The sequence below is a fragment of the Cupressus sempervirens genome, chromosome 11 (genome assembly GCF_028749045.1).
Source record: "Cupressus sempervirens isolate cs-2001-9-10 chromosome 11, ASM2874904v1, whole genome shotgun sequence".
Taxonomy (NCBI): domain Eukaryota; kingdom Viridiplantae; phylum Streptophyta; class Pinopsida; order Cupressales; family Cupressaceae; genus Cupressus; species Cupressus sempervirens.
The window spans coordinates 55,139,028-55,165,715 of NC_143128.1; the positions used below are offsets into that span (position 1 = coordinate 55,139,028).

Sequence of the window (26,688 nt, forward strand, 5' to 3'; positions counted from 1 at the left end):
TTAATTTTTCTTCTCTAATTGCCGACTTAGAGGGAGTTTAGTTAGTGCTAGTTTAGGAAGGGTTATGTCCCTTTGAGGGACATACCCTTTAGGAAGGATATATAGGGAGGTTATAGATGCAAATTAAGGACACACAACTACAACAAAGTCTGCTCCTCTAAGTATCTATATCCTGCAAATAATATCAGAGATACTTACTCACAATCAAAAGTCAAATATTCATTATTGGATCTACATAAAATTAGGAATTAACTCCATCAATATTCAGAATTCTTAGAAGACCATTCTTAGCATTTAAAGACTGGATTAAAAGTCTAATTCAGAGATAAGGAATTTGAAAAATCTTTACATACTCAAGAGAGCAAGTTAGGAATACTTGGCCCTATAATTCAACAATTTTCCCAAGATATTTTTTTATAATATTAATTTTGGTGTATGAGCAAACATCATAAGTAAAAGTTTAATAGGTTGTTCCAGTCCGTGATAATTATTTATTTGAGTTTCCAAGCCACTTTTTGCATGATGTGTCAATATTATTAAGTGCAAGATAAACCTTCCATAATACAAAATTACTTGTGAACATTTTGACAACTAAGTTACATCTACAATAGTTGTTATACAAATTTATTTTATTTTTATTCTAAACCAATCAAATACTATAATATATCATAGTGTTTTATTATCATGATTCTCACAATAAATATACATGCTAATCTCCATCCAAAATGCAGTAAAGACAAAACAAACTGAAGATCAAACACAAAATTTTCAGAAAAAATCATGATGTTTTCAATTTTGATTTTTTGAAATTTGGTCAACTGTAGAGTTTGAATGGAGGATAGCTATGCCCATTTTCAACTATCAGATAACAAACCAAAATATTTTTTATGACAATTCGAATGTCGACTTCTTTCAACTCATAAAAAACCATTTGACTCATCAATGTTGAGCAGTTAATCTCCCTCCTTTGTCATGCTTTTCTCTATTGAATCTGTGTTGAATAACTTACTATATCTAAATTAAATGAGCACTTATGCATATCCTTAGAACCATATCATAATATTTTAGCACATTTTACCATATTCTTTTTAGATTACTGCAACAAACTATTCAGACTGAAGCATTGACTTTATTTTTATCTATTTTCAAGTTAAGGATTGTGCTGCAAATCTAGTTTATGCATAAAGAAAGTCATAAATTACTCATGAACAAGGTTTAATCTAACATATTATATTTTGGCTTTAAGTTTAATGTGGATGGAGTACATCTTTGATAAGTTCATGGAATACGTAACTGTTTTTATATTGTGTCAATTATAGAATATCATTAGATATTTCAAAGATTTAGGATTACATATATTTTATGTTGTAACACGATTTTCTAGATATGGTATAAGAACTTCGATTCTAAGGAAAAATCTAATGTGATATTGTATGTTGTTTTTGTCATTTACTAATATCATAAAAATGGAGCGGAGACTGGATTTTGTGACTTCTTCCTTACAATAGATAGTTTAGTCTATGGAGTCAACCTCCGCCTTCAAGAAATATATGTGTGTATGTATGTATATGTATATGTATGTATGTATGTATATATACATATGTACATATATACATACATATATCTATGATATGTACATATATACATACATATATCTATGTACATATATATACATATGTGTGTGTGTGTGTGCGCGTACACACACACACACACACATATATATGCAAAGTGATTTTTACAATCTATTTTTAAAAAAACTATTTTGAATTCAATTGTGTATAGATTTATACATCAAGATTTTGCATCACACTCAATAATTTAGTGTCACAATAAAGAAAACCAAAGAAATACAAGATAACAGATTTTATAGTTTGATTTGATATATTGCTGTAAAAATCTTGTATACAATTGAATTCAGAAACAATTTTTCCTAAATTTATATATATATATATATAATTTTGTAACCTCAGTATATTTGACATAAATATTTTAATTTTTAATGATTCTGCACTTTCTAATCAGAATTGTTGGACTTTTATTGTATTGTCATGTAAAGTAGAGGGAGGTAGCTTGCATTAGTCATGCTATAAAAGAAAAGTATTAAGTCACCTCAAACGCATGAAGTTCCTTGCCACCCAGGATCGAAACAACACTCAATTTAAAAGATGAGACAAATCCCAATCCTCATGGCAGACCCAACCCCTTGATGACGACAAACTACCCAAATACATATAAAATACAAAGAAGCTAATTGAATCTAATCTCGAAATTTGTAGCTCATGTTCAACACATAAATGCACCAAAATGAAAATGTAATATTAGGTAGGAGCTCAATCCATTTCAGTAGTTTACGGTCCACATCTTTTTTTTTAATTTTTTTTTTTGACTGATATTCTTCCATCTAACGTCGTGCACCTAATTTATCACCTCTATTAACAGATCTGCATTGATATCAGTTTCAACGCAGAGTACTAAACACTCCATAGTTTCATTGGTGAGGACTCATAGAATGATGATTATATTTCTGCTACCATGGATGTCCTTCATTTCTTCAGTTTTATTGATTTCTTCTGCGACTGCAACTCTGCAACAAGGTAATTTACCAATTCCTCTGTTTTTTTTAAGACATTATACATTACATGGTACATTGTACCCAACTGCAATATTTCTGAAATTTAGCATAGATTATATGGAAGCCATGAACCCAGCTGTAAGTCTTCAATCTTCTTAACCTTTCACAAACTTCGGTGGAGTTTTTCCCAGATCCCTCTCGCTTGCTAAACAGGGTAAAGAACAGATTATGAGTAATAAGGCGTTAAGTTTACATTTGTGCAAATTCTCTGTCTTTTGCTGTCGAACGACGAACACCCACTCTCAGACACGGAATTCTTTTTTCTCTTGCTTAAAATGTCTTGGGATATATCTGTTATTAAGTTACATGTTTAGGGGTTTTCTACTGGGGGTGTAGAGCTCGATGATCTCCATGACATGACTATTTCTTTTCTTTTTGTCTACCATCGTAAAAAACACGTTTACTTTGATTTTGCAGCTGCATATATCGAAACAATTTTTCGGGAGGAGTTCTATCTCTTACGTAAGCTGATCCTAGACTTATGTGAAGATTCAAGCTACGAATGCTTGATTAGAAATAACTATTTCTTCCCTTTGTCTGATGGCAAGGTAGGACGCTGCGGTGCCATGAAACGGTTTGAGAACATAGCTTGGCAGAAAATGTTTGAGCGCTAGACTTTAAGTATTAAGAAAGACAGAGCATATACCCAAATAAAAAATGTAGAACCCCTCACGTAGATATGGAAGATGCGTATAGCGAGTAATAAGATCACGATCCCGTAATGCTGAAATAGTTTACAGTTCTCCAATAGAGGTTAATAAGTTATTGTTGTGGAATCAAAAGAGTTGGAAGAAGAGGAATACTCAATAATATCCATGTTTGTGTTGTAGGAAAACTGTATGAAAAAACATGGATATTGGGCGGAAGACTAAGTCTTGAGACACTCGTAATGGCTTTGTGTAATTTGCCGATCTTTGGATATCAAATGAATACATATGAGCTCCCTCAAAGGATTTGTTTGCTAACTAATATTGTCCTAGGAACAGTAAGTCTCCTAAACTGAATGATATTCACCAATGATACAAAGTGTAAGAAGTGGGAAGGGGGGGATGAGAAAACAGTTTTCTGGGATGGATTTTTTTCTCCAAGCAGGGGATGGCAGCCGACTGCAGTGTGGGCAGCTATGTCAAGGGGCGGACGAGGAAACAGGTTTCTGGGAAAAAAAAAATTCTCTGAACAGGGAATGGCAGTGGGGGCAGCTACCTAAAAAATAGAGAATAATTAAAATATATCGGGAAGTTTTAAATATTCATGTGAAAACATGGATAAAGCACGCTTATGTACGTTATAAAACCTTAACATTTAATGTTTATGCTAAATAATTTAAATTGAGAGTTCACATGAAAGAAGTCAAACACATTAATTCTATGCACAGCCAAGGTGTAGGTTTCCGGAAGTTTCCAAGTTTCCGGGATGTTCCCATTTCCGGGGTGGGTCAAATTATATCGGAAACATGTCCCCTGGTAGCACTGCTTATAACTTCATGGACAATTTGGACACGACCAATTTTAAGGTTTTGAGATGGGTCTTTTCCGGCTAGATATAAACTGTAATCTATATATGCATTGAATACTGTTCCATTGCTGCTGGAATAATTATGTAGTATATCTTGTATAATACTGTCTTGCACCTTGATCACAATATCTTCTTTCCTTGTAAGAGTGCAAAAAGTGCTTTGCACCATCAGTCTCCACATCCTAAACTACCTGTTTTTCTTCAGTAAGCTGGTCTTATGCTGTTTATGTTCTTGCTTTTGCACATTTTCGACCTGGACCTTAGATCCACTTGTTGATCAAATATCATTGATGAACTTCATGGTCATGTTGTTTTGATTTAACAGGATATGTAGTGCTGGTAATATTAAATGACATTTTCGTATACAAAACACATTTGATCTATTGCTTTGAGATTTGAAAAGTTTGTACAAAATTTGTGATCGGAGTCGAACTTGCTTTTATTTCTGAAAGTTTTTTGCAACTCTTCTCTGCCAAGCCAAGAACCATAATTGAAAGTGTTATTTTAAGTTTTGTCCCTGTCCTTACAAATTTTATGTTCTTCAGTTTGAGCAAGATACACTGATATAATTAAAAGATACACTGATATAATTAATGGCATTAGAGGATTTTGTTGCAATAATTGATGGATATTTTGAGGAACAAAATCCTCAACTTTGTTTGAAACAAGCTTGAATTATTTTGTTAACACTCACTTCGGTGGTAGCCACAAGGCAAGGGGATCCACCAAGCACAGAAACACCTTTAAGAAACATTATTAATGGAGAGAATGCTAAAACTTGTGATATATGCTGATAACTATATTGCTTTTGTAGCTTCTGAACAAGGGCCAGCTCCAGCACTTTACCATGGAAATATTGGTTCGGGGGCACCTGTATTTATTTCAAGCATTCCAAGTCCATCATATTCTCCCTCTGCACCTGCACCTGCTTTAACAGGCACTTTGGAAGATTCGCTCATTCTTTCCCCATCATCTTCAACAAGCTCTTCACTTGCAAGTGAGTTTTCCTCAGCACCTGAACCTTCTTCTGAGGAAGTACTTCCAACTGCAAAGCTTCCTGAAGAATCTGGGTCAAAGAATGTTAAATGGTGTGCAGTAGGGGATGAATTTATAAATTGCCAGTACTATATAAGTCTTTTGACACCATTGGACGACTATAGCTGGAAATGGTATGTCATGCATTTGGACTGATTTTGATTTTGATTTTTAGCTCGCATATTTGCCTTAGCACATGGTTGTTTTAATCTGTGGCATCATTTTTCCCCAACTGTATTATATATTATGTAGGCATATTCATATTCTTCTTTCTTTATCCAAGTATTTATCATTTGGGATGTAGTCAATTTTCAGGATTCCTGTCATTTATGCTTTGTACACAGTTGTTTCTAATTTTGGGTCCCTTTCCGATGGTACTTATCTATTAGAACTGAAAAATGAATGAACCCTTTGATTGGCATCAACCTACTTCTGGTCATTTATGGACTTTAATGCTCTCTTTCATGCCTACTTTCTTTGGTCATTCATATACATTAATGCTCTCTTTCTTACTTTCTTTGCAGTGTGTCAAGGAAAACAACATTTGAATGTTTGGAAGCAATAAAGAACAAGGAAGCAGACCTCATCTCCTTGGATTCAGGCCTAGCATATATTGCTTTTATGAACTACTCTATGAAGGGTATAATGGCCGAAGAGTACTGCTATCAAGATACTTCATATGATGCTGTTGCCATTGTTGAGAAAAAAATGTGCAATAGGAAAGGAGACTTGAGCTTGAAAGATTTCAAGGGCAAGAAATCTTGCCATGGAAACTATTTGACAGCAGCTGGATGGAACTATCCACTGAACTACATTCTGAACTCCATTTTACAAAATCCATCTGAAAAGATTTTTCCTGCAAGAACAGATGAAGATCTGATGTCCAGTTTTTTCTCTGCATCCTGCGCCCCCTCCCAATTAGAAGGAAGAGGTTTGTGCAGTGCTTGTGGTAATAGCAGCACATGTGCTGTAGACAAGACATACTCTGGGCACTCAGGGGCTTTCCGGTGTCTTGTAGAGGAAATTGGAGATATTGCATTCTTAAAGGCTGATACTGCCCTATTATATTCTGCAGAAGGCATGAATAATCAATCCTGGTCAACGAAATCAGTCACTGACTACATGTGAGTACAGAACAAGCATAGTACATGAAAATGTGACTAAGTATATTCTTTTAATAATTCTTGCCAACTTTTTTTGAAACATGATTCTAAGAACAACTGTGTTCAGTCTTCTGAATTAGTTGCTTAATGTCAAAGAAGATCAGGAAATCTGTTATATTCTGTGATCTGATCTATCCAAGGATGTCTAGCAGGTGAACCAGAAATGTTAATAAAGTGGGTTGAACACGGATATTCCTAAATGTATGTTTTGAAAATGAGTACCCATTTAAAATAATCGCAAAATTATTACTAACCTTGTAAATGGAACTTAGGTACCTCTGTCCACATGGAGGTTGTAGAGCTATCAATGGCTTTCCTGGGGATTGCAAGTAGGTTCTGATTGTTTGATACTAATTTTTGTTTTTTGAAACCCAAAAAGTGAAAATGGTTTATTACAATATGTTCTTGACCTTATTGTTGCAGGACTTATCTTACTTACATTTTGAACATTTCAGATTTGGTTCAGTTCCAGCAAATACAATAATGACGAGGAACTCCCTTCCGCATTCAAAGAAATTGGCTATTGTGCATACCTTACTAAATGCAAGTTGGGCAGATGCCTTATATAGTGGCAGGAATTGGGCTGATCATCTGCTTTCGTCCAGGTATTTCCCCAACATCAAATGTAAGCTGAATAACATGGTCCATTTTGTAAATGTTCTATTGTTTCATATATATGTGCATGTGGATATATAGGATGTAGAACTTATAGAAACCATGCAGTGTACACACCTGAATGGAAGAACTTAAAACAGTCTGCACATTCTAACTGTTAAACTTGGAAGATGGTTCCACGCAAAGAAGAACATGGCAGCTGTTTACTTTCAGCCCACCCAAACATGCCAGGCGTCAGTTTGATCAAAATATTATGCCTACCTCATCTGATGATGGATGTTGCACTGTTGTTAAAACTAACAACAATAAACAAGAAGTTCAAATCCAGCTCTCAAATGGTTAAATTTATTGAAATCCCAAAGGAATAATATGACTACAATAGATGAAATTTTTTGTTGAAAATTCCTCAACATTTTTTGAGATCTACTGTTAAATTCAGGAAAGGAGTTAGTAATGATGTAGGAAGGCGCGTGTGGTCTAACAGAGAAGTGGTGAATGAATTCTTCCTTGCTAATGATGGTAGTGTAGATTGATTAAGCACCGCATGTATATTTAAATCCCATGTGATATTTGATGGACAATGCTCTATATTGTTGGAATTAAAATGTGTTATGAGTGGAAGTAAATTGCAAGTGAGAAACTTGGAAACAGAAAAGAAAATGTTAATCTGTAGATTCAAAATCTAGAACTATAGTCTATAACACAATATTGTTAACCTGAATATTACTGAAAAGAGATTAATTACAAATTGTATACTCTCCTCATAGAGAAACACATCTTTATGCAGCTATCGACAATAAGAAATAAAGAGACATTGATAGAAGATAGAAAGATTCATTTTCAACTAGCCATTTGGAAGCTGGCTTGGAGTTGAATATGGTTCAAAAGCAATTATGGAAGGTCAAACTTTGGAGTTTTTAGTCATTTATTGAGTTTGTTGCATTCAACACATGGCAAACATCCAATTTGTTCTTTTAAACATCAAAATGGCTTTCCAGACACAAACTGATGCAGAGCCTCAGATAATCGTGAATGAATGACACATTCTTCAACAAAAAGGCAGTTATCCAGGGAGGAAAGAAACTGATGCAATATACTGAGCACCCCTTGGCAATCACCTATAACCCACTTCAAACAGTCAAGCAATGTGATCTTTAGCACTAAATTCGAAAGATTTAAACATCAACTCATGCAAACAAACTCGTTGAAATTCTTATTGAAAGCAGAATTGGTTTTCCAAAACAGTGACGCAAGTCTATTGCCTTCTCAATACAATCTGATTTGGTCTACTCTTAGATACACAATGTCGTGTATTTGCATCCGGAGATGACTTCTGAAACCTCTTTCCTGCTCTCCTCTAGACTTCTAAAAATCATAACTCAATCCTCACCTACCTGTAATTAACACAATATAAATATCTCTCTCAGAAACTTCTAGAAAATGTAATGGATTCCTTAAAGAAGCATTCCCTAAAAAAGAAAAAACTTAAATGTCCACACTTAAATCTTCTGTGTTACTTTTTCCAATTAAGAGTCAAACCAGGAAGGAGGAATGTAATGCAAAAATAAAAGTGATGATGATTCAGCAGGCCTCCCTCCATATGGATGCCCGTGCATCAGACACCCATGGTAGAAAGAAATATTTCTTAGAGTGGAACTCAAGAATATTTATAAGTTTAATGCTTATTCTAAATTCACTTTTGTGTCCTCTCTGTCTAAATATGCTTCATCAGTTTTGATGTTTCATCCATCCTTATTTTTTCCTCTCTTTCTACCTCTTCTTACATAATCCAACTCCCACAAATATGCACTAGGAAACTCTGGATAATTATAAGCTTCAACGTCGTCCTCCTCAATAAAATAATCAAATTCATGCATAATCTCTTTTTTCGAAACTACTACAACAATTTGTCCTTCATCTTCCTCTTCTACAACATTGTGTTCCTCTTTCCCTTTGTCTTCTAAAAGACAAGGCTTAACTGCAAACTTTTTCTCCTCTGCATTCATGTCAATGTTAGTAAAATAATCAAGAGATTCATCTTTCCCATGATGCAACAAACTATTAGTTACAGATCTTCATCTTCAACATTCTCTTTATGAAGCAAGACATCATCCATCAACCCATTCTTCACTTGTCCATCTTCTTCCTCATTTATGACTTCATCATCTTCCAATGTATTATTTTCTACAACATTCTTTCCTATACCAAGATTATCATCCTTAAACAAATCAGGTTCAACAATGCTTTCACAAAAATCAGATTCTACCTCTTTTTCCTTCTCTGTTGAAAGATTCATTCTGCCCCTACAGAATGCAATCAGTGTTGCAACTTGCATGAGCAAATTATAATCTTCATCCCCACCCTCTTGAACAATCCTTTAACTCCATTAATCAAACATTTACTCTCTTTGAGCAAATTATACATACCTTTACATCATTCTTACTCAATGGTTTCAATCTGTGCCAAACTTCATCTTTCATCAATGTTTATGTGTTTGAATAACCATCTTGTATTGCCTTCCTATTGAGCTACTATGGTCTTCCTGATAAAATATGAAAAACAATCAATGACATAATATCACACAAGACCTCATCATGTTAATCTCCTACCTTAAATTTAACTTAACATTGTTCACTCACCAAAACTTTTCGATCATCCTACTACAAAGCAATCCAATATGGATGTGGTTGCCTTCTTCTTCTTCCTAACTACAACTTGCTTACTAGCTCCTGCAACAAGATTGTCTATACTTCCACCATCAACAATGACATTCCATACCATACCCTTACATCTTGTCTGAAATTCTTTTCCTTTGAACTGATTCTTGTCGTGCATTCATCAAGACTCTTCTTGCAACAAGATTCTCTCCATTATTTTGCATCTTCTGATTGATTCTTTAGCATCTTCCTCATTCACATTTGTAACTCTCGCTTTGCCTTCATTTCTTTTTCTTGTCTCTTTTCTGGACAATCATACACTATGTGTCCTTTTCCTCCAAATTCGAAACAAGTTATTTTGTAATTTCCTCTTCCAAAATCTGTATACAAGCTTCCTCTACCTTTCAAACTTGGATTTCTTTTACAAGTCTAATTCTAATCAGCTGGGATAAACTGTCTTTTCATTTTCTCTATCACCCGATCCCATTTAGTAATCTTGTCTTTACCTGTTCTTCTCTCAAGCTGCACCTTTTTCCACCAAATAGAGGTATGTCCTTTGAATCTGGTCTTTGCAAATCTCACTCTGTTGGGATCGTCAACTTCTTCCACTTCAAAATACTTTTCCATATTGTTTATCCAATCACTCTTCAAGAGTCAGATTTCCATTGAATGTAAGGATATCAATCTTTGGTCTCTTTCCTATTTTTGACAATACCCTCACCAAAGGATCATTCACAACCACTGCTGTTGCTGCATCTTCTTCATCACTTGCATCATTGTCATTTCCTATAGCTTCACCTTCTTCAGTCTCAAGTTCTCTTTTTCGGGTAAAACCACTTCTAATTTCTTCTTGTAATGCTTCAACTTGAATTCTCAAGCCTCTAAAACCATCACTACGGACAACATTTGCAGGATTTCTTCCTCCACTTCTAACTACAACTATGCAACAACCACACAAGGCTCCTCTTACATGCATTTTTACAATACCCACAAACTCATTATTGGTGTAACTTACCTCCCTCTGGTCAATCTGCCTACACACTCAAAATCTTCAAGCTCTAACACAATATGCAATATGCTGAACACCTCTTAGCAAACACCTATAACACACTTCAAACACTCAAACAATCTGATCTATAGTGGTGAATTAGATAGATATGTAAACAAACTCACTGAAATTCTTATTGAAAGCGAAAATGGTTTTTACAAAACAGTGAGCCAAGTCTATTGGCTTCTTAATACGAATTCCTTTTGGTCTGCTCTCAAATCTGCAACATGGTGTATTTGCATCTAGAGATGACTTCCAGAACCTATTCCCAATTCTCTTAAAGACTCCAAAAAAGAGATAACTCACTTCTCAAAAATCATAACTTACCCCTCACATACCCACTCCAACACTACTTCAAGCCCCCACTCCAAAAAATTATTGAAAATGTAATGAAATCCTTAAAGAAGCATTCCATAAAAAAGAAAAACTTGAAGTGTCCACACTAAATCTGCTGCTTTACTTTCAAAACCATTCACTTTTGCTAATTTAAGAATCAAACCAGGAAGGAAGAATGTAATGAAGAAGGTCGTGAATGTTTTGCAAGGCTCCCCCCATGTCGATGCCTCTACATCAAAAACATCCATCATAGTAGAGCATGCTAGAAAATATCAGTGATTTACAAAAGTTTCATCTGTTAGAAAGTTAAGTCCACCCACACAACTGAGAGGGAGCGGGGGGAGGGTGAATCAGTTGTGTGAAAATTAAACTTATATCCTGCTACTTAAATTGAACTTTGAAAACCAAAACAATGAAGCATAACAAGAGGTAAACCATACACGGTGACACAATGATTTGTTAACTAGGGAAACACTTGATCAAAGGGAAAGCCTCGGTGGGGATGGCACCCACAAGATAGTGTACTAATATACGTGTTCCTTGTGAAAGGATGTGACTTTATTAGGAGCTAAATACAATGCAACCGGTACAACAGTCCTAGTTAAAGGACAGATCCCTGTTAGGAGACCTTGATCCATTGTTAGAAGGTTCAAACCCTACTAAAGGCTTGTAAGAAGAACAACTGAACCCACTGTTAAAACTGCTTTAGTCAACAACGAAGAGTTGATCTTTAGGATAAAAAATCCAATAGTTGAACTAACCAATACTACAACTCAATTGCCAACGTAATTCCTTTGAAGTCCAAATCCAACATCCAAAATCCAATAGTTGAACTAACCAGTACTGCAACTCAATTGCCAATGCAATTCCTTTGAAGTCCAAATCCTACATCGAACTCTATCTCAGCTCTACTATGATAAAACTTGCATCATCTGATCACATCCACATCAATATAATATAATGTGACAAATACATCCAAGGAAACCATCTTTACCTTATACTGTATCCAAATAACAAATTAGGTCATCCTGTTAAGGTTTTCCCAATATACAATGATTACATAAGACCTCATTGAGGCATACACACCTCCTTAAGCATCAATACAATTGTTACAAAATGTTTCCACATGATACAATACATTTAACACTTCTTTCAATAAAGATCAACATGTTGCTGAGGTTGGTTTTGTACCACTACATAACATATAGCAATTGAACACCTGATATGGAATATCAAATCCTCAATTCCTCTCTTGAAAAGTTAATACTCATGAAGACATAAGCAAAACTCCAATGTTCCTTACACCTATGGATACTAACTCAATATATCAATGTGATTTGCTAGTAATCACGTAGGCGGCCTTACACTATTTGTTTGAGGACAACTTGGACTTTTGGTGGGATGATGGTGACGATGTTTTGAATGAGTTCTAGATGATGTTGATGGAGACGGTAATGGTGATGGAGGGTGAATGTTCTAATGACTTATGCCTTCCTAACCTTTTGCAAAACTCCAAATACTATACTACTTGCTATTCTACTCCTACTCTTATGAATAGAAAGATTAGCAAATGGATGAGGATTGGATGAGGATCGAATCTAATGAAGGCTAACCGGCGGCTCCACCTCCATAGATGCAATGATTCAAAGGAAAAGAACTAGTTTACCAGACAAGGCTTCCCAACAAGCCGCTAGGATGCTAGTGGCCTAGTTATAGATCCCTATCAAACATCCACTAATACTACCATGCAACTATCCATCTACTTTTCTCTCTACTTAGCAACTTGAGATGAAATCTATTTTAACAACTTCAAAGAAAATCTTATTCTAACTATTGGAAGTAGAAACCATGCAACAATACCAAAAGTTCTTAATCACCACGCAAGTCACAACAATGAGAAAGAAAAGCAATTTTGGCATTATCTTAGCAACAATTTTCTTCGACCCTTTACAAATGAGAGCAAATGGCCTTATATAGAGACCAAAATTTACAATCGACGGTAGAGATAAAGAGGCAAAATCAACGATCTAGATTGGATCCTAGAAACCCTAATAAGGGTTGCCACCCCATTGGCCAATGAGAAGATGCCACCTCATCAATGGATCAATGAAAAAAAAGGAAAAGTGGCAACCAATGAGAAGGCACCAAAATGGTGGCCAATCAGAATCAGACACCTACCCCACCCTAGAAGAAAGAGAAATTGCTACTTGGGCTTACATCAAATGATCTTCTAATATAGTTCTACCCTTTTCTTTCATCTTTTTAGCCAAAGTAATGAACTTGGCTAGCTTGTCGTTGACTTCCTTCATGGAGGGACAAGGCATGTGTTTCATCTTGAGCTCAGCGAAATTCATCATGCTGTTTGCTGCTTGTAGTGTCTTCTCATGGTCCTTCTCGTACTCTTTTGCATATCCAATAAAGGCATTGAGGGAGGCAAGGGTGCCCAAATGTTTTTTCTTGATGGCAACCTTCTCCAACTCATCCAATCTCGATCCAAATTCTGTATCATTGATGTTCTCCTCTTTGATATCTTTAAAATCAAGTGCAGCCCCAACATCACTCATCATGGTTGAAATGGAAGTGTTAACGCCTGGGCTGTGTAGTGCAATCTCATTATGTATTTCTTCAAGTATTCTCAATTTGATAGTCAAGGCAACAAACCAAGACTCCACCGTACTCAATCCTCCTTCATCAATCAACATGGCCCTTTCCAAATATTTCTCTGGTAGCTCAATGAATGCCTGTAGTCTAGGAATAGCTAAATCCTTGACTAGAAGGAAATTCTTCCATTCACCTTCAAATGTTCTGAATTTATCTCTAATAGCCACTAATGACCTGAATGTCGAGACAAAGGAAGGCAAGAAGTTTTGCCCGTCTTGGATTGTATCATGGATCCAATCCTTGACTTCACGCAACTGAGCCGATATCTCTTCCATGTTGCTCCTGCTGTCTTGAGGAAGGGCTGCCTGGTGCAACTGTTGGGTAGTCTGGCAATCTCTCCGATACTTGTTCTCGGCCTCCAATTTTATGATCCTTTCATTTGCCTTCCTCAACCTTTCTCTAATTGAAACTATGCTCTTCTAAATTTCCTCACATTCCATGTCATTTGTGTTTCTTCCCAAGTTATGCTCCACTATCTCGTATTCTTGAGTTGCAATCTCATCCAATGCCTTGTTAACCATTGGTATAGCAATCTAAACCTTTCGATGACCATCACTGTCGCTCCTAATCACTTTCACTACTATTTTTGCAATCTATTTCTAGTTTTTGCTATCACCCTTTTCCATTAATCCTTGGATGTCTTCAACTGTTCGGGCAGCTACTACCTCGCCTCTTGGCATTAGCATTTGCCTTAACCATAGTGGTGTAGTGCATCTTCCCAAATCTAGATTCGGTTTGACTAGCAAAGCATCACCAACGGCCTCGGGCGCCTGGCTTACTTCCTCAATATCAATTGGTCCATCTTCTTCTCCACTAGTAACTGCCATGTCATCTCCATGCTGATTCTCTGAGAGAGGAGAGTACTTGGTGCTATCACTGTAACCACTTGATTCTGAATCATAGCTCACCTCCACCGCAGTCCCTTGTTCACTTGTGTTATCTTCTTGACCTCTAGCCTCAATTATACTTTCTCTCAATGGCATTGCATTCTGTCTCTTTGCTGGGGGTTCCCGATGTTCTTTACTTTTCTCAACCTCCAAAGCTCTCTTCTTGCTTCTAACTGTTTCTTGCTGCTGGCTACTTCCTTCACCCTTTTGTTCGATTGATTCCGTTAGACCTTCCTTTGGCTTTATCTTCTCATAAGTAAGGTGTACCCTTTGACTTTGCAATTTCCTCAACTTCCCATTATACCACAACTCAGTATGCAAATCAACTACTCTTGTAATTGCCTCCAAGGAAGGATCTTGATGATCGTTCCAATCCACTAGATTCAACTCTGTTCCCTCCACTGTATCATAATCTTCTCTCAACACATTTTCATCATCCTCCAGTTGATCGGAAATATTAAGGCCTCTCCATCTGACTGCCCTCATCATGTTCACTGACAATCTTGAGAAAGCTAGCTTCCTCACGTGAAAGTCATCCCATGCATTGGCCCATAAATCTTCTATAGTAGGAACATTTTTTAATGTATTTCCATGAGATGCCTTGATAAGACCATTAGGATCGAATCCTTGCCTTGCTTTGTACCATCTTAGATGATACCATTCCAATTCTTTCTCTGCAGTTGCAAAAGCGACAAGATTGGGGCAACCATCATTGCCAATTATGAATGAGAAGGTAATCCCTGTCTCACCCTTAAGTTTCATTATTCTATCATAAAGCCAATTCCATCAAAACTACCTTGTCGGGTGGGTACTTTGGAAGTCTCTTGGTACAAACTATGCTTCTTGGTACTCTAATGTATGTGAATTGCAGAAACTGGATAAACCAACTCTCGTATTTCTTAATCTTTGCTTTTGCTTCCGATGAGAGCCTCTTAGTAGGTGTCCCTTGTAGTACCCTTATTGTCTTCATGGCAAAGGCGTCAAAAACATTTTATAATCTTTGTTGTTGTGTAAATGAAGCTGTGAATAGCATTCATGCACCAAATATTGCCCCGACCCATTACCAATCTCTCCTAAGGCCTTAAGTCCAGGATTCTCATACAATCTCGCAATCAAATAGAATAGATAGGACACCATATAGAATTGCTTTTGATTTTGTACGGTCCTAAGTTGCAATTCTAGATTCTTGCTTATGATCCTAGCCCAATCAAATCTTCTTTTTCCTTTGTCAATTTCATCAATAAAGCAGTACATCCAGTTTTCGAATTGCATACCTTGAGCTAGGCCCATGATCCGGCTGAGGAGCACAATGAGATCGCCATACTCTGATTTGAAGTCTGATACGGTAAGCTTCGATGATCTGGTAACTCCCTTCTTTCCTTTGTGTAGCCAGTCCTGTTTTAGATGCATGAAATAAGCCTCTTGGTTATCTTGAAATGACTTGGCCACCTGATCCATCATTACTACTGTCATGCTTTTGTACTGAGGGATGTTAAATGCCTCTTCGATCACTTGTCTGCCAATGTTGGCCAACACTTTCTTCCCTTCATCAAAAATGATGGATTTACTTACCAAATCAAATCGGGATGCACATTCCATTACCAATTCTAGACAAGGCAAGGCAAGAGGGAAGGTCACTGCGTATACAATTCCACTTTTGGAAATCTTCTTTGCCATGGGGGATTGTCCTTCCTTCAATCTGTCCTTTAGCTATATCATGTTCATTGTGCCGATATTGGTATCGGCTATTTGCCTCACTTTTGAGAAGAAGGTGGTCTTGAGCATTATGTCTTCTTGGTCTTTCTTAGTATTCGTTCCCTTAGGATTCTTGCTTGCACTAACATCTACCATCCTAAACACTTATTTATGCCCCTTCATTCCAAGTGATATGGACTACCCTTATCGATCTCCAACCTTCTTTCTATTGATGGATTCTAACTTATTTCTGCCTCGCCAAGTCCTATCGCTACACTTATCAATCTCCAATCTTCAACCTAGAAGTAGGACTACCACTTATTTTTGCCTCTTCGTTACCTTAGGATGGACTACACTTACATCTCCCAACTTCATTCCTAGGGTGGTTTAGCTTATTTTTGCCTCGCCAAATATCCTATCATGGAATCTACACTTATTTCTCCAATCTTCAACCTATAGATGGTATGATGAAGTGGTGGATGATGAATGCAAGAAGAACATAAGGGAAACAAAACCAAACATGAACAAGGAGTGAAATCTGCATAAGAACCACCTTCAGCTCTAAAAATGAATTGAATTTACCTTTACCAATAGCCAGGTCTTCTTTGGAGTTCGGATCAGATTCTAAAAAGAATTCAAGCTTCCTCCTAAAATCAGAATTTTAATCCCTTTGAAATTGTCCACACCTTGCCAAAAATCAGACTTCAATCAAGCATCCTCTACCAAAGAACAATGCCCAGATCTAGTGTAAAATCGCAGTCCATTGCAAGAAAATCAGTCCTCCACCAAATCGCCAAGGCAAGAGGAAGTACGGATCTGCCCTAATAAAATCCACAATTTAGAAAATGCTTCCCAAAAACAATTCTTCCAGGACCGAACTTGTCCTCCAAGAGAAAAATTGCCAATTCAGAGAGCTGCTCTTTGAAGGGAAAATTGCCAAACATAAGAAAAATCTGCTCCAAGAAATAATTCGTCCAAGGCATGTGAAATCTGCCCCTTGCTAAGAAAATCGCGAAGTAGAGAAGAGGCTTGTGGTGGAATGAGAAATTGAAGAGGGGGAAAACCTTCTTATATCACCCTCCCATACCTCCTCCAAGTTGGTTAACTAGCCTTGGGAGAGACAAAAAATTAAATTAGGCCACCATTCATGGTCCAAATTTAAATGCCAAGCTAAAATTTTATTTTGCCTTAATGAAATTTGCATTTTTAATTGCTTGTTAGGACCAAAATTGCAAAATAAAATTAAGAAAGCCTTGGAGATGTTAAAAAAATTCATTTAATAAATTCTTAGGTAATTAAATATCATTTAAAATCAAATTTGGCAAGCCAAAATCAATTTTTCAATTTTAATTTACCAATCATTTTAATATCTTTAAAATTTTCAAGGCACTTTTCCTAATTTAATGCAAAATTTTGCAATTTAATCCATTTTTTATTTTACAATGTAAATTTGATTTTTTACCAAAACTAAACCATTTTTCTAGCATCCAAAATCGATTTTTCAAATTTAATTTCAATATCACAAAATTTCTTTTTTTCACCAAAAAATTCAAGATTTTTCAAAACAATTAAATCTAAAAATTTTCATTTTGAAAATGTTCAAGTCTATACAATTATATCCAATTTTCAAAATAAATCGTCTAAGTCCCAAAAATTTGTAACTTTAGCCCACCAAATATTGTTCTAACTATCGAGAAAATGTTGTCCTTGAAATTTGTTTGGCCTAAGGATAAAATTACCAATTCTGGAAAATCAAGTTAAAATCGGGTGAAAAACAAATCTAAGCATTTCCCCTAGCTCGAAGGTGTCCAAGGTGTAAATTTTTCTAAAATCGGAAATTTTTGGGCAACTTCAAAATTTTTTATCAAGGCAATTTGAAAAAAGGGGATCCCCAAAATTTTTGGGGCGATGGTGTGAGAACCTCACAACACACGTTTCACTAGCACAGTTAATTGCCAGTAAAACATATTGCACGTTTTACTTCCGCAACCTCTCTAGAATACTCTCCAAGATATTCTATCACAAACATGTCTTCAACCATGATCCAAGCTCACTAACCTTAATTCAACTTTGCATATAAGATATAGCCAATTTATCAGCAACTATCTCTAATAGAATTTCCTGCACACTGGTATGCTACCAGTCTTCACCAAATGAACTATAACTCATCTAATACTCGATATAAATGTAAGTGATCATAGATGTAGCATCTACACTCACCCATGAACATAATCCTAAGCTCGCATAGCTAAACCTTTTTTGTGCCAACTTTGCTAACTCAACAAACCTCTGTAATGTACAGAATTCCTGTATGATCTCAAACATATGTGTTGTCATCAATACAATACATCAACAGTTTGTCCTGTCCAAGTGTCATCCAGACCTATAATCCTAACATCATCTGCCTCCTCTAGATTCACCAGAATCTCACCACAGGCCTAAGCACTACCTAAACTGCTAGGTTGCATGGGTATATGTATCCATACCCTTGGGACTTGTACCCACATACCTAAGGTACTAGGTACTCAATGGAGAGCATCATAGCTAAGGAACTTGATTATGATTTTTGATTTTTTGTTTCATTTTTTGTTGTGTATCAAGTTTAATTCAATACGTAATCAGTTTGGAACTTTGATACAATACTGACTAAGAGTAAACATTATCAATGTTTATCATTTTCAATATGTCATTGTTATATACTTTTATGATCTTCTTGTTCATGTTTAAAGTCTGGCTTCTCTGTTATGCATCTAAACATTTATCATATATTATTATTACAAACATTCCGCAAATCTGAAACTAAAAACAATACATTACATCTGAAACCTTATCTCTGTTCTTGTTTTGAAAAACCATTGTCATGACACATATTTTCAGATTTTTTATAAATATTAACTTATATTAAAAAACAGTTTGACATATCCAAGTACCCGTCCTCTATTTTGAAAAATAGTCATACCTGTACCAATACCAGTACCCTAAGTACCCAAGTAGCCTTGTCCCCATGAAACCTTTCTAAACTATAGACCTGATTTTTTGGTGTGGAAACACGACTACTAGACCCCCAATCTTACATTAACTCCTTAAAATAGCGTGTACATGAACGAATGTACTCAATGTGTCTGAGCAGTTACGAACAACCACAACAAGATGGGAGAAAGAATCGATTAGCTCTTTGTTTAGAAGATCTAGTTTATATCATTGTCCCCTTACCTTTCAAAATTCTGAACGTCCTAGTTCAAAGCTAGTTTATTGTGAAAAGAAACATCAAGAAAGCTAAAACACTAAGCAACTTAAGAATGCGATCTTTACATTATTTTTTCAAAGAAAGATTGCTTCCATTCCAACATGCCACTACATCAAACATCTAGGTGAGAGTTTAGGTTAGACAGTGAAACCATTGTTTTGGCTTGAAGAACAAAATCGTGATATTCCATTCCTCCAGCTTAGATACTTCTGCAAATGTCGACATTTTTTCTTCTTTCACTTCCAGCTTCTTTTTGGATCAGTGATCCTTCTCCTATACCAATTGGTTGTTTTCCTTTTTTTGCAGCTCTTTAAAGTCTTAGTGGTCCTCCTCCAATGAAAATCATCATGGCTCTTTGCACCATTCATACCACCTTCTATGCTCTGCAAATTAACCATTTCAAATAAAAATTCTGATATGACTTTCCTTCTTGTCTATATTATACTATTATGTCATTTAGGTATGCCTTTTTGTTCGTCTTTTTTGAGGTCTTTTTTTATTAGCTTTGTATGATTCCATTCATAAGAATGCTACTCTTTTGCATTAGCTTCCTTTTCTACACAACAAAGGTATGTTCTTTTGCTTCTTCCCTAAGTCACTCTCATTCCTTCTCTGCTAGAGAAATGTTTTTCTAGTCTGTTTTTTTCAAAAACAAGATTCTCTAGACATTCCTCTCACTATTTCTAGCTGGTTGTGTCCTCTAAAACCAACACTTCTTCATCACAAATGGATCTCAAAGGTCTACATCTTTTTGTATCTTCTTCTTTATTCTATTCACCGCATGATGAACCCTCTTCAACTGAACACACATGATGCGCAGGGCTTCTCACATTCCCCTCTCACTACCAATCCTTCGTCGATCTCATAAACTGTGCACTTTATGTATCAGTTTGAAGTGAATAAATGGATAGCTACCAAAGAAAATATAGAAAAAAGAGACAAAAACTTCTATCTACCATGTAGTACAATGGCTCACAGGGATAGGAATGATTTTCTCTTATACCAAACTGATAGCCTCAATAAATGTAAATGCATTATATATTCTTACAAAAATTCAGCAGTTCAAGGAGGAAAGAAATGTCCACTATATTAAAGTAAGTATGCCAGAAAATATGATGCATGAGCATCCTAGGTTGCATTTCTGTCCTGCTTGGTAGATGTGTACTCGGTTATACTTGACATGCTCAGTGACTTCATTGCTGATTGGCTTGGCGGAGGTGTTTCTACCTTCGTTCACCGACTGGCTCGGGTTCTTCTTTCATCGAGTGATTTTGTCTTATGTTCACTGAGTACCTCGATGACTATTTGCTACTGTTGTTTGGTGATGTCTTGTTCTTCTTTCACCGAGTTGTCTGTTTGGTTCTTATGTGAGAGCCGACTTGTGTATTTAATTCAAAGTTGTAATTAAATGTATTGGATCGATCATTGGGATGTTTGTGGAGTGTTATTTGGTCAGCCTTCTCCTTATGATGATCTAGAATCTTTTGTAAGCCGTTTTGGCAAGTATAAATAGAGGATCTTGGTTTAGGTTTGGGAGCAAGTAGTAGGTAGCGAGAATCAGAGAAAAAGATTGTAGATCTCGCAAATTGGAGGATATTTGTGTATTTGAATCTTTGTATTGGCTGTAACCCAAGAGGCCTCACAGCCGGGCATGTATGATGAAAATTTGATGAATCAATGACAGATTGTCGATTCTCTCTCCTTTCTGGCACTGTCTCTTCATAATTGCTTCTGTTATGTTACCTCTGTGGGGTTGGTTGATCACTAGGCGTGCCTTTGGCCCTAGTTATCATTTCCCTTGCATCAAAATATCAATAATCTATTGATCTGAATTCAGCAAGGAATTGATTTTAACAATACAAGGTAAGCAAAAACTTGAAAGTATTGTGAATAAATGGACAATAGTACGACTTGAAATAGGAGTTGTATGCATGAAAAATCATCATTAAATTCTTCAACCTGAGTTTTTAAACACAAGTGTTGAATCTCAATAGTCTTTGGACTTCAATCAATTTGAATTGAAGAGTTCTTAGAGAATAAAACAAAAAACATATTACAAATATTTAGAAAACTATAAAATTGGGTAGTCTGACTTGGCAAGGCCATAACTTTATGTCCAGTGCTCAAAATTGAAACCTCTTGCATTGTTGGAAAGGTATGGAAGAGGTCTAGATTTAATTCCTTAGAACCATGCCTTCGCCAATCATTCTAAAGAACTAACAACAGTTCTCTCAACTCCAGATGATTCTAGTTTTTCTCACTTCTGCAACTCTGAACTACTCTAGACTTTCCCAATATGGCCTGGATCATCCTCAAATTGTTCTAGACAATTTTCATCATATTCTAGATCAGTTCCACGTGGCTCCTATCCAACATATGTTCAATCATCCCCTTACTGCTTCAGACTACTCCCAACATATACTAGTTACATTTATTATACTAACAGTTCATAAGGATTTACATGAGTCTCATCTGCCTCTCCTGGATTTGACTCCCCTCAGTAAGCCTCAGCGCTATCTAAATAATAGAGCTCATTTTTTGCCATGACAACACCACCACTATACTCCTCATCTTACACTAGCTCCTCAAAATAGCATCCAAATAACCTTACCCAAACAGTAAGAGTGGTTACAAACAAACCCAACAAGATAGGAGAAGAGAAAGTTGACCATAGTTCAAAATCTCGTTTTTTGCCACTTATCGACAAGGAAAAAAAAAATCTCGGCAAATATTGGAGAGAAATTGGTAACTTGTGGGAAAATTTCAGGAATTTTTAAAATAACTTAAATTTAATTAAAAATGCAATTTTTTTGCCAAATTCAATAAGTAGATGCATCTAATGAGTCAATTGTAAAGTTTCTGCAAATTCTATATCCTTTCAATCAGACTTTAATTCTGTCCTTGGTTGCTGAGAATGATCTTCTTATTAATCTGAATATTGAAGAAGTTGTCACCTTTACTTCTGATCTGAATGTTATATAATTTTTGCAATAAATCAATAGGATGATATTACTTGAAGAAGCAGACTTAATTGTAATTGTCTGTCCTTCAAACTGTAATACTATCCTTCCTATATACCCAACTAAAGGAAATGACACTCAAATGGACATGTCTCTTACCTAAGTCAGCCCATATGCCTCTTTCATAAATCGACGATTTACAAGATTAGTTACCATTAAATACTAAATAACACACAGTGTTTAGATTAGTTTTAATAACACATAAGCTTCTAGGAAGTTGTCGTCTCATAAGAGGAAGACTACATACAATGTCATATGTAGTATATAGGATGAGAAGATCAAGTGCAGTTTGCACTTTCAGATCTGTATGTTATCTGGTTATATACTTAACATCAATAAATGAGTAAACAAACCAAACAAGCTGATCTAAATATATGTAAATGCAATAAGTAACAAAATCGCATCCTCATGTCAATAACATGCATTACAGAAGGAGACCAAAAGAGTGTGCTATGCCTTTCTTGTAAGATCCTATCCGCTGCCACATATGCCGATGCATTGTCAGTTATGATTTCCACATTTTCAACCCCAACCTCCATCACAGCATTCTCTAGCATTAGAGTCAAGTCTCAGCCGTCTTTACCTTGTTCAAGGTATCCAATGGTTTAAAAAAACTATTTGATCCTTGCAAGAAACCAAAAAGTTGATGATGGTCCGATTTCTTCCATCCATCCATCCATCTGAAAGTATGGTGCAGCCATACTGTTTCCATTGTAATTTTTTCTCTTCAACCACATCTTGAGCTCTAGAAACAACATCTTTGAGCAATTTACAAGCACAAAATAAAAAATGACATTAAGTACACAATTTGTACACAACTTTGATTAAAAAAAATTACATTCAACAAAAATAAGTAAATTGTAAGACTGTAAAAGTATTAAAATTTGAAACAAGTAACTTAACCTCCCACTCAAGTTTGCAGGAGTAGGTGGCTTATAGCCCTTTCCCGCTACCATACAACCAGTCACGAAATTCAGAAAATATGGACTTGCTGCAACATTGAAGGTGATGTTAAAAACCAAAACTTGGCTCATTGAATGTCAACTTGTCAATACACATCACTGTTCCATCCAGTATCCTCTAGTGATGGTTGTGCTCCAGGTGTATTTCTATGCACAAAATAACCATCAAGAGAAGATTTGTGTGGTCTACTAGAACCAACAGAAGTGGAAGATGAGTGGCCAACAGGTGTGCAGATCCGTGGGCCATGAAGAGGTCCATGGGGAACTACCCACAACCTTAAGTCTCCTCCGTTGATTAGGCAAGCTTTGGGGTGAACTCCTAAAACTATGATTTTACTGAGAAAAGTATGATATTTTTTGGAAAGTTTGCAAAATTATGGTGTTAGATCTTAGTCATTACACTCCAAAACGTGTTAGAGAACATTGCAAATGGTATTCAAGAGATTCAATCAAGTTAAATGCAACTAAGGTAACACAACCCATTTTTTAACTTTAAAAAAAAAAAATTTAGAATACTTGTGAATCCAGATTTTCTTAAAAAGAGCTTCGAATCCACGTCAAATCCACTTGCAATCACTCTAAAAGGCTTCCAAACACTATTCTCTCCTCCACAACCCTTCTTTTCTCTTCCAAGCACTCTAGAATGCAAAAAAAATGAAATAACAGTTGCTGTTGGGCATCTTGGTTTTGAACTTACACACACGAGAGAAGACAGTTAGTTATCGTGAGAAGTTGGACAATTCTCAGAGAGAGGTTCAATCTTCTTGGCCGAGATTTTGGCATGAAAACCTTGTATTTTCTTTCCACTCCCAACTTCTCATGAGAAACTGATATTTCTGCCACTTATCGGCAAGATTTTGAACTATGGGAGAAACAATCAATTAGCTCTTGTTTCAGAGGAATTATATTACAAACATTCAGATAAAATTAGTTTGCGGCTCTGCACCACCTACTTCTTGATCAAATCCTTCAATTGTTTCCAGAATTGAAAGTTAAGGCCTAGATCTAGATTGAGACCCCTGGAACCCTGTATGTGCTCACTTAATATTGGTTGTGTGATTATTATAATTGTACTTATTAGATATTCTTGTACTTACCGTCAGTCACTTCTGAAAAATATAATATAAATTGAAGTTGGAAAAAAATTCATTATAGCTAAGTATTGTAGCAGTCAAGCAAATGATATTTGCCTCGCTACAAACCTAACTGAAATAAACTGACTGGTAGTGGTGTCAATTGTGTGTAAGCTTAACCTATAAATAACTTTATGATGTGCACACCCTATGAGAAATACATTCCAGATTTTTTATTTTTGAATGGACAGTGACTGGAAATGCTTATACTCTTCCTCGTTTATTTCTGAGACCTATAAAGAATGCAGCTTGATTCATTTCTGTACATTCATAAATTTTGCTTAATGTTGGTACAAATCTTTCCTGGTCAATTTCTATGTGGGTTGCAACTAACCATCTAGTAATTTCCATGCAGCACACAAGGTTTAAGAGAAGTGAAGGAGTTGACCAGATCTTTCCTTGGAGTATCTGCTCATGTCTCTCAGGCTATAGAAAACCTTAATGGTAACAATGCTGAAAAGACAAATGATACAAATATCCCTCTTCAAGGTACATACCATGGTGTCATGTTGATGACTTTATTTTGTTGTTGGGCAGTTTCTAATTTTCCTGTTTATCTTGAATATTTTATGACTTATAATTTGCCTTATTTTTTAATCATAAAAAATTAAAAAAGATCAATATAAGATTTCCATCACTGCGAATTTTCATTTTGATTGGGTGCTTCTTGAATAAAAATTTGTCAGATTTAAAAAATAAAATTGTAAATATGTGTGTGCGCACACGTGCGTGTGTGTGTGGGCGTGCGTGGGTGTGTGCGTGTGCGTGTGTGTTGTCTGTGTCTGTGTGTACAAGACAAAGTCTGGCACAGTGATCGTAGAAGCACCCAATGAAAAATGTAAACATGGTCGAAGGCTGAAACATTGATAAAAAGTTTGTTTCCTTTGCTTGGGCAGATTTTTCAGCAGCATTTGCTACATGTCATCATTCATGGATCCTTGCTGCTCTTATATCAATATTCATTGTTTTCTAGTTAATGTAAGCTTACATGGGCCTTCAAGTATCTTCTTTCAGTTTGCTTCCTTTCGATTTTGTTCAATAATTATACTAAATCGAGTAATTTGCTCCGACTTGAATACCATGGCAATTGGTGCTGCAGGATGGCTTCATTTTTAACATGTTTCTATGGCATTTCAAGGAGCTCTGTTGTACAACAAAATCATGGAAGTATATGGAGATGCCTTTGATCTCACATGTTTTGAACAGATTAACTGTGGCATTTTACCCATTGCAAGTCTCACCATTTTGATATCAAAGCTGCTACAACAGAGTCCTGACCTTAAAGAATCTGTATTACATTAAATGATTACACAAAGTGTAGTTTTTCACTTCTCGGACAAAGCAAAGTGTAGTTTTTCACTTCTCAGACAAAGTGTAGTTACTATAAGAATTAATCAATTTTTTTCCTTTGAGATTGTTTTGTTGCCAGTATAGAGCTATACTGCATACTTTTGGATCGACACCCTAGTATATTGAAATTTCAGAAGTTAATTTGTCTCCGTACTGAGCCCATTATCAGGTAAAAGACTAGGAGCCTATTGTTTGAACTTTGAAAACCAATTATGAATCTTTACTGTTTTTGAAGACCAAGGTGTTCAGAATTGTAATATTTCTTTTCCTGTAGAAAGTTTCCAAAATCATTAAAAGAAAAAGTCAGTACGACAAATCTCTCATGGAATCTGGAAGTCACAAATCTCATCCAGATAAATCACTTCAATAATGATGAATAAATTATAAAAGTGCTCTCTCAAAATATTGGTCTATGCAAGCTATCTATGAGAGCTTATTATAATTGATTTGCAAAGAATTCACAACTTAAGCTGCTTTTATTTCTGTTGAATATTTTCTAAACAAAAATGTTAGTTCACATTATGAAATTAAACAGCTCATTCAACATACTGCTTTTATCCGTCTTTTTTTCGCATCAATTCTTAAGATAACATTTAGCATGGGATAAAATGAAAGGACGGTATGGTCTTTTTGAGTTCTATGTTTAGACTGGAGGGTAGATCACAATCTTACAAGACAAGCTCGCCACCCCTCAATCTTAACAGTAAATGGTATGCTTAATCTGATATTACA

At 35.8% G+C, this 26,688-nt stretch overlaps 1 protein-coding gene across 2 annotated transcripts; it reads left to right on the plus strand.

Annotated features, from left to right (window-relative positions):
- The first annotated feature begins 2,259 nt into the window (after nt 1–2,259).
- On the plus strand, nt 2,260–26,190 carry LOC149528210 (uncharacterized). 2 transcript variants are annotated; one of them, XM_089810608.1, is made up of 9 exons: nt 2,260–2,322; nt 2,440–2,594; nt 4,962–5,316; nt 5,707–6,306; nt 6,618–6,674; nt 6,801–6,950; nt 24,962–25,095; nt 25,503–25,584; nt 25,706–26,190. In XM_089810608.1, exons 2-8 carry the CDS (start codon nt 2,510–2,512, stop codon nt 25,577–25,579), a joined length of 1,458 nt encoding a protein of 485 aa, XP_089666734.1. In that variant the 5' UTR covers nt 2,260–2,322; nt 2,440–2,509; the 3' UTR covers nt 25,580–25,584; nt 25,706–26,190. The 2 variants fall into 2 exon arrangements, with proteins under 2 accessions (XP_089666734.1, XP_089666733.1); XM_089810607.1 differs by having other exon boundaries at nt 2,271–2,322; nt 2,457–2,594.
- The last annotated feature ends 498 nt before the right edge of the window (nt 26,191–26,688 follow it).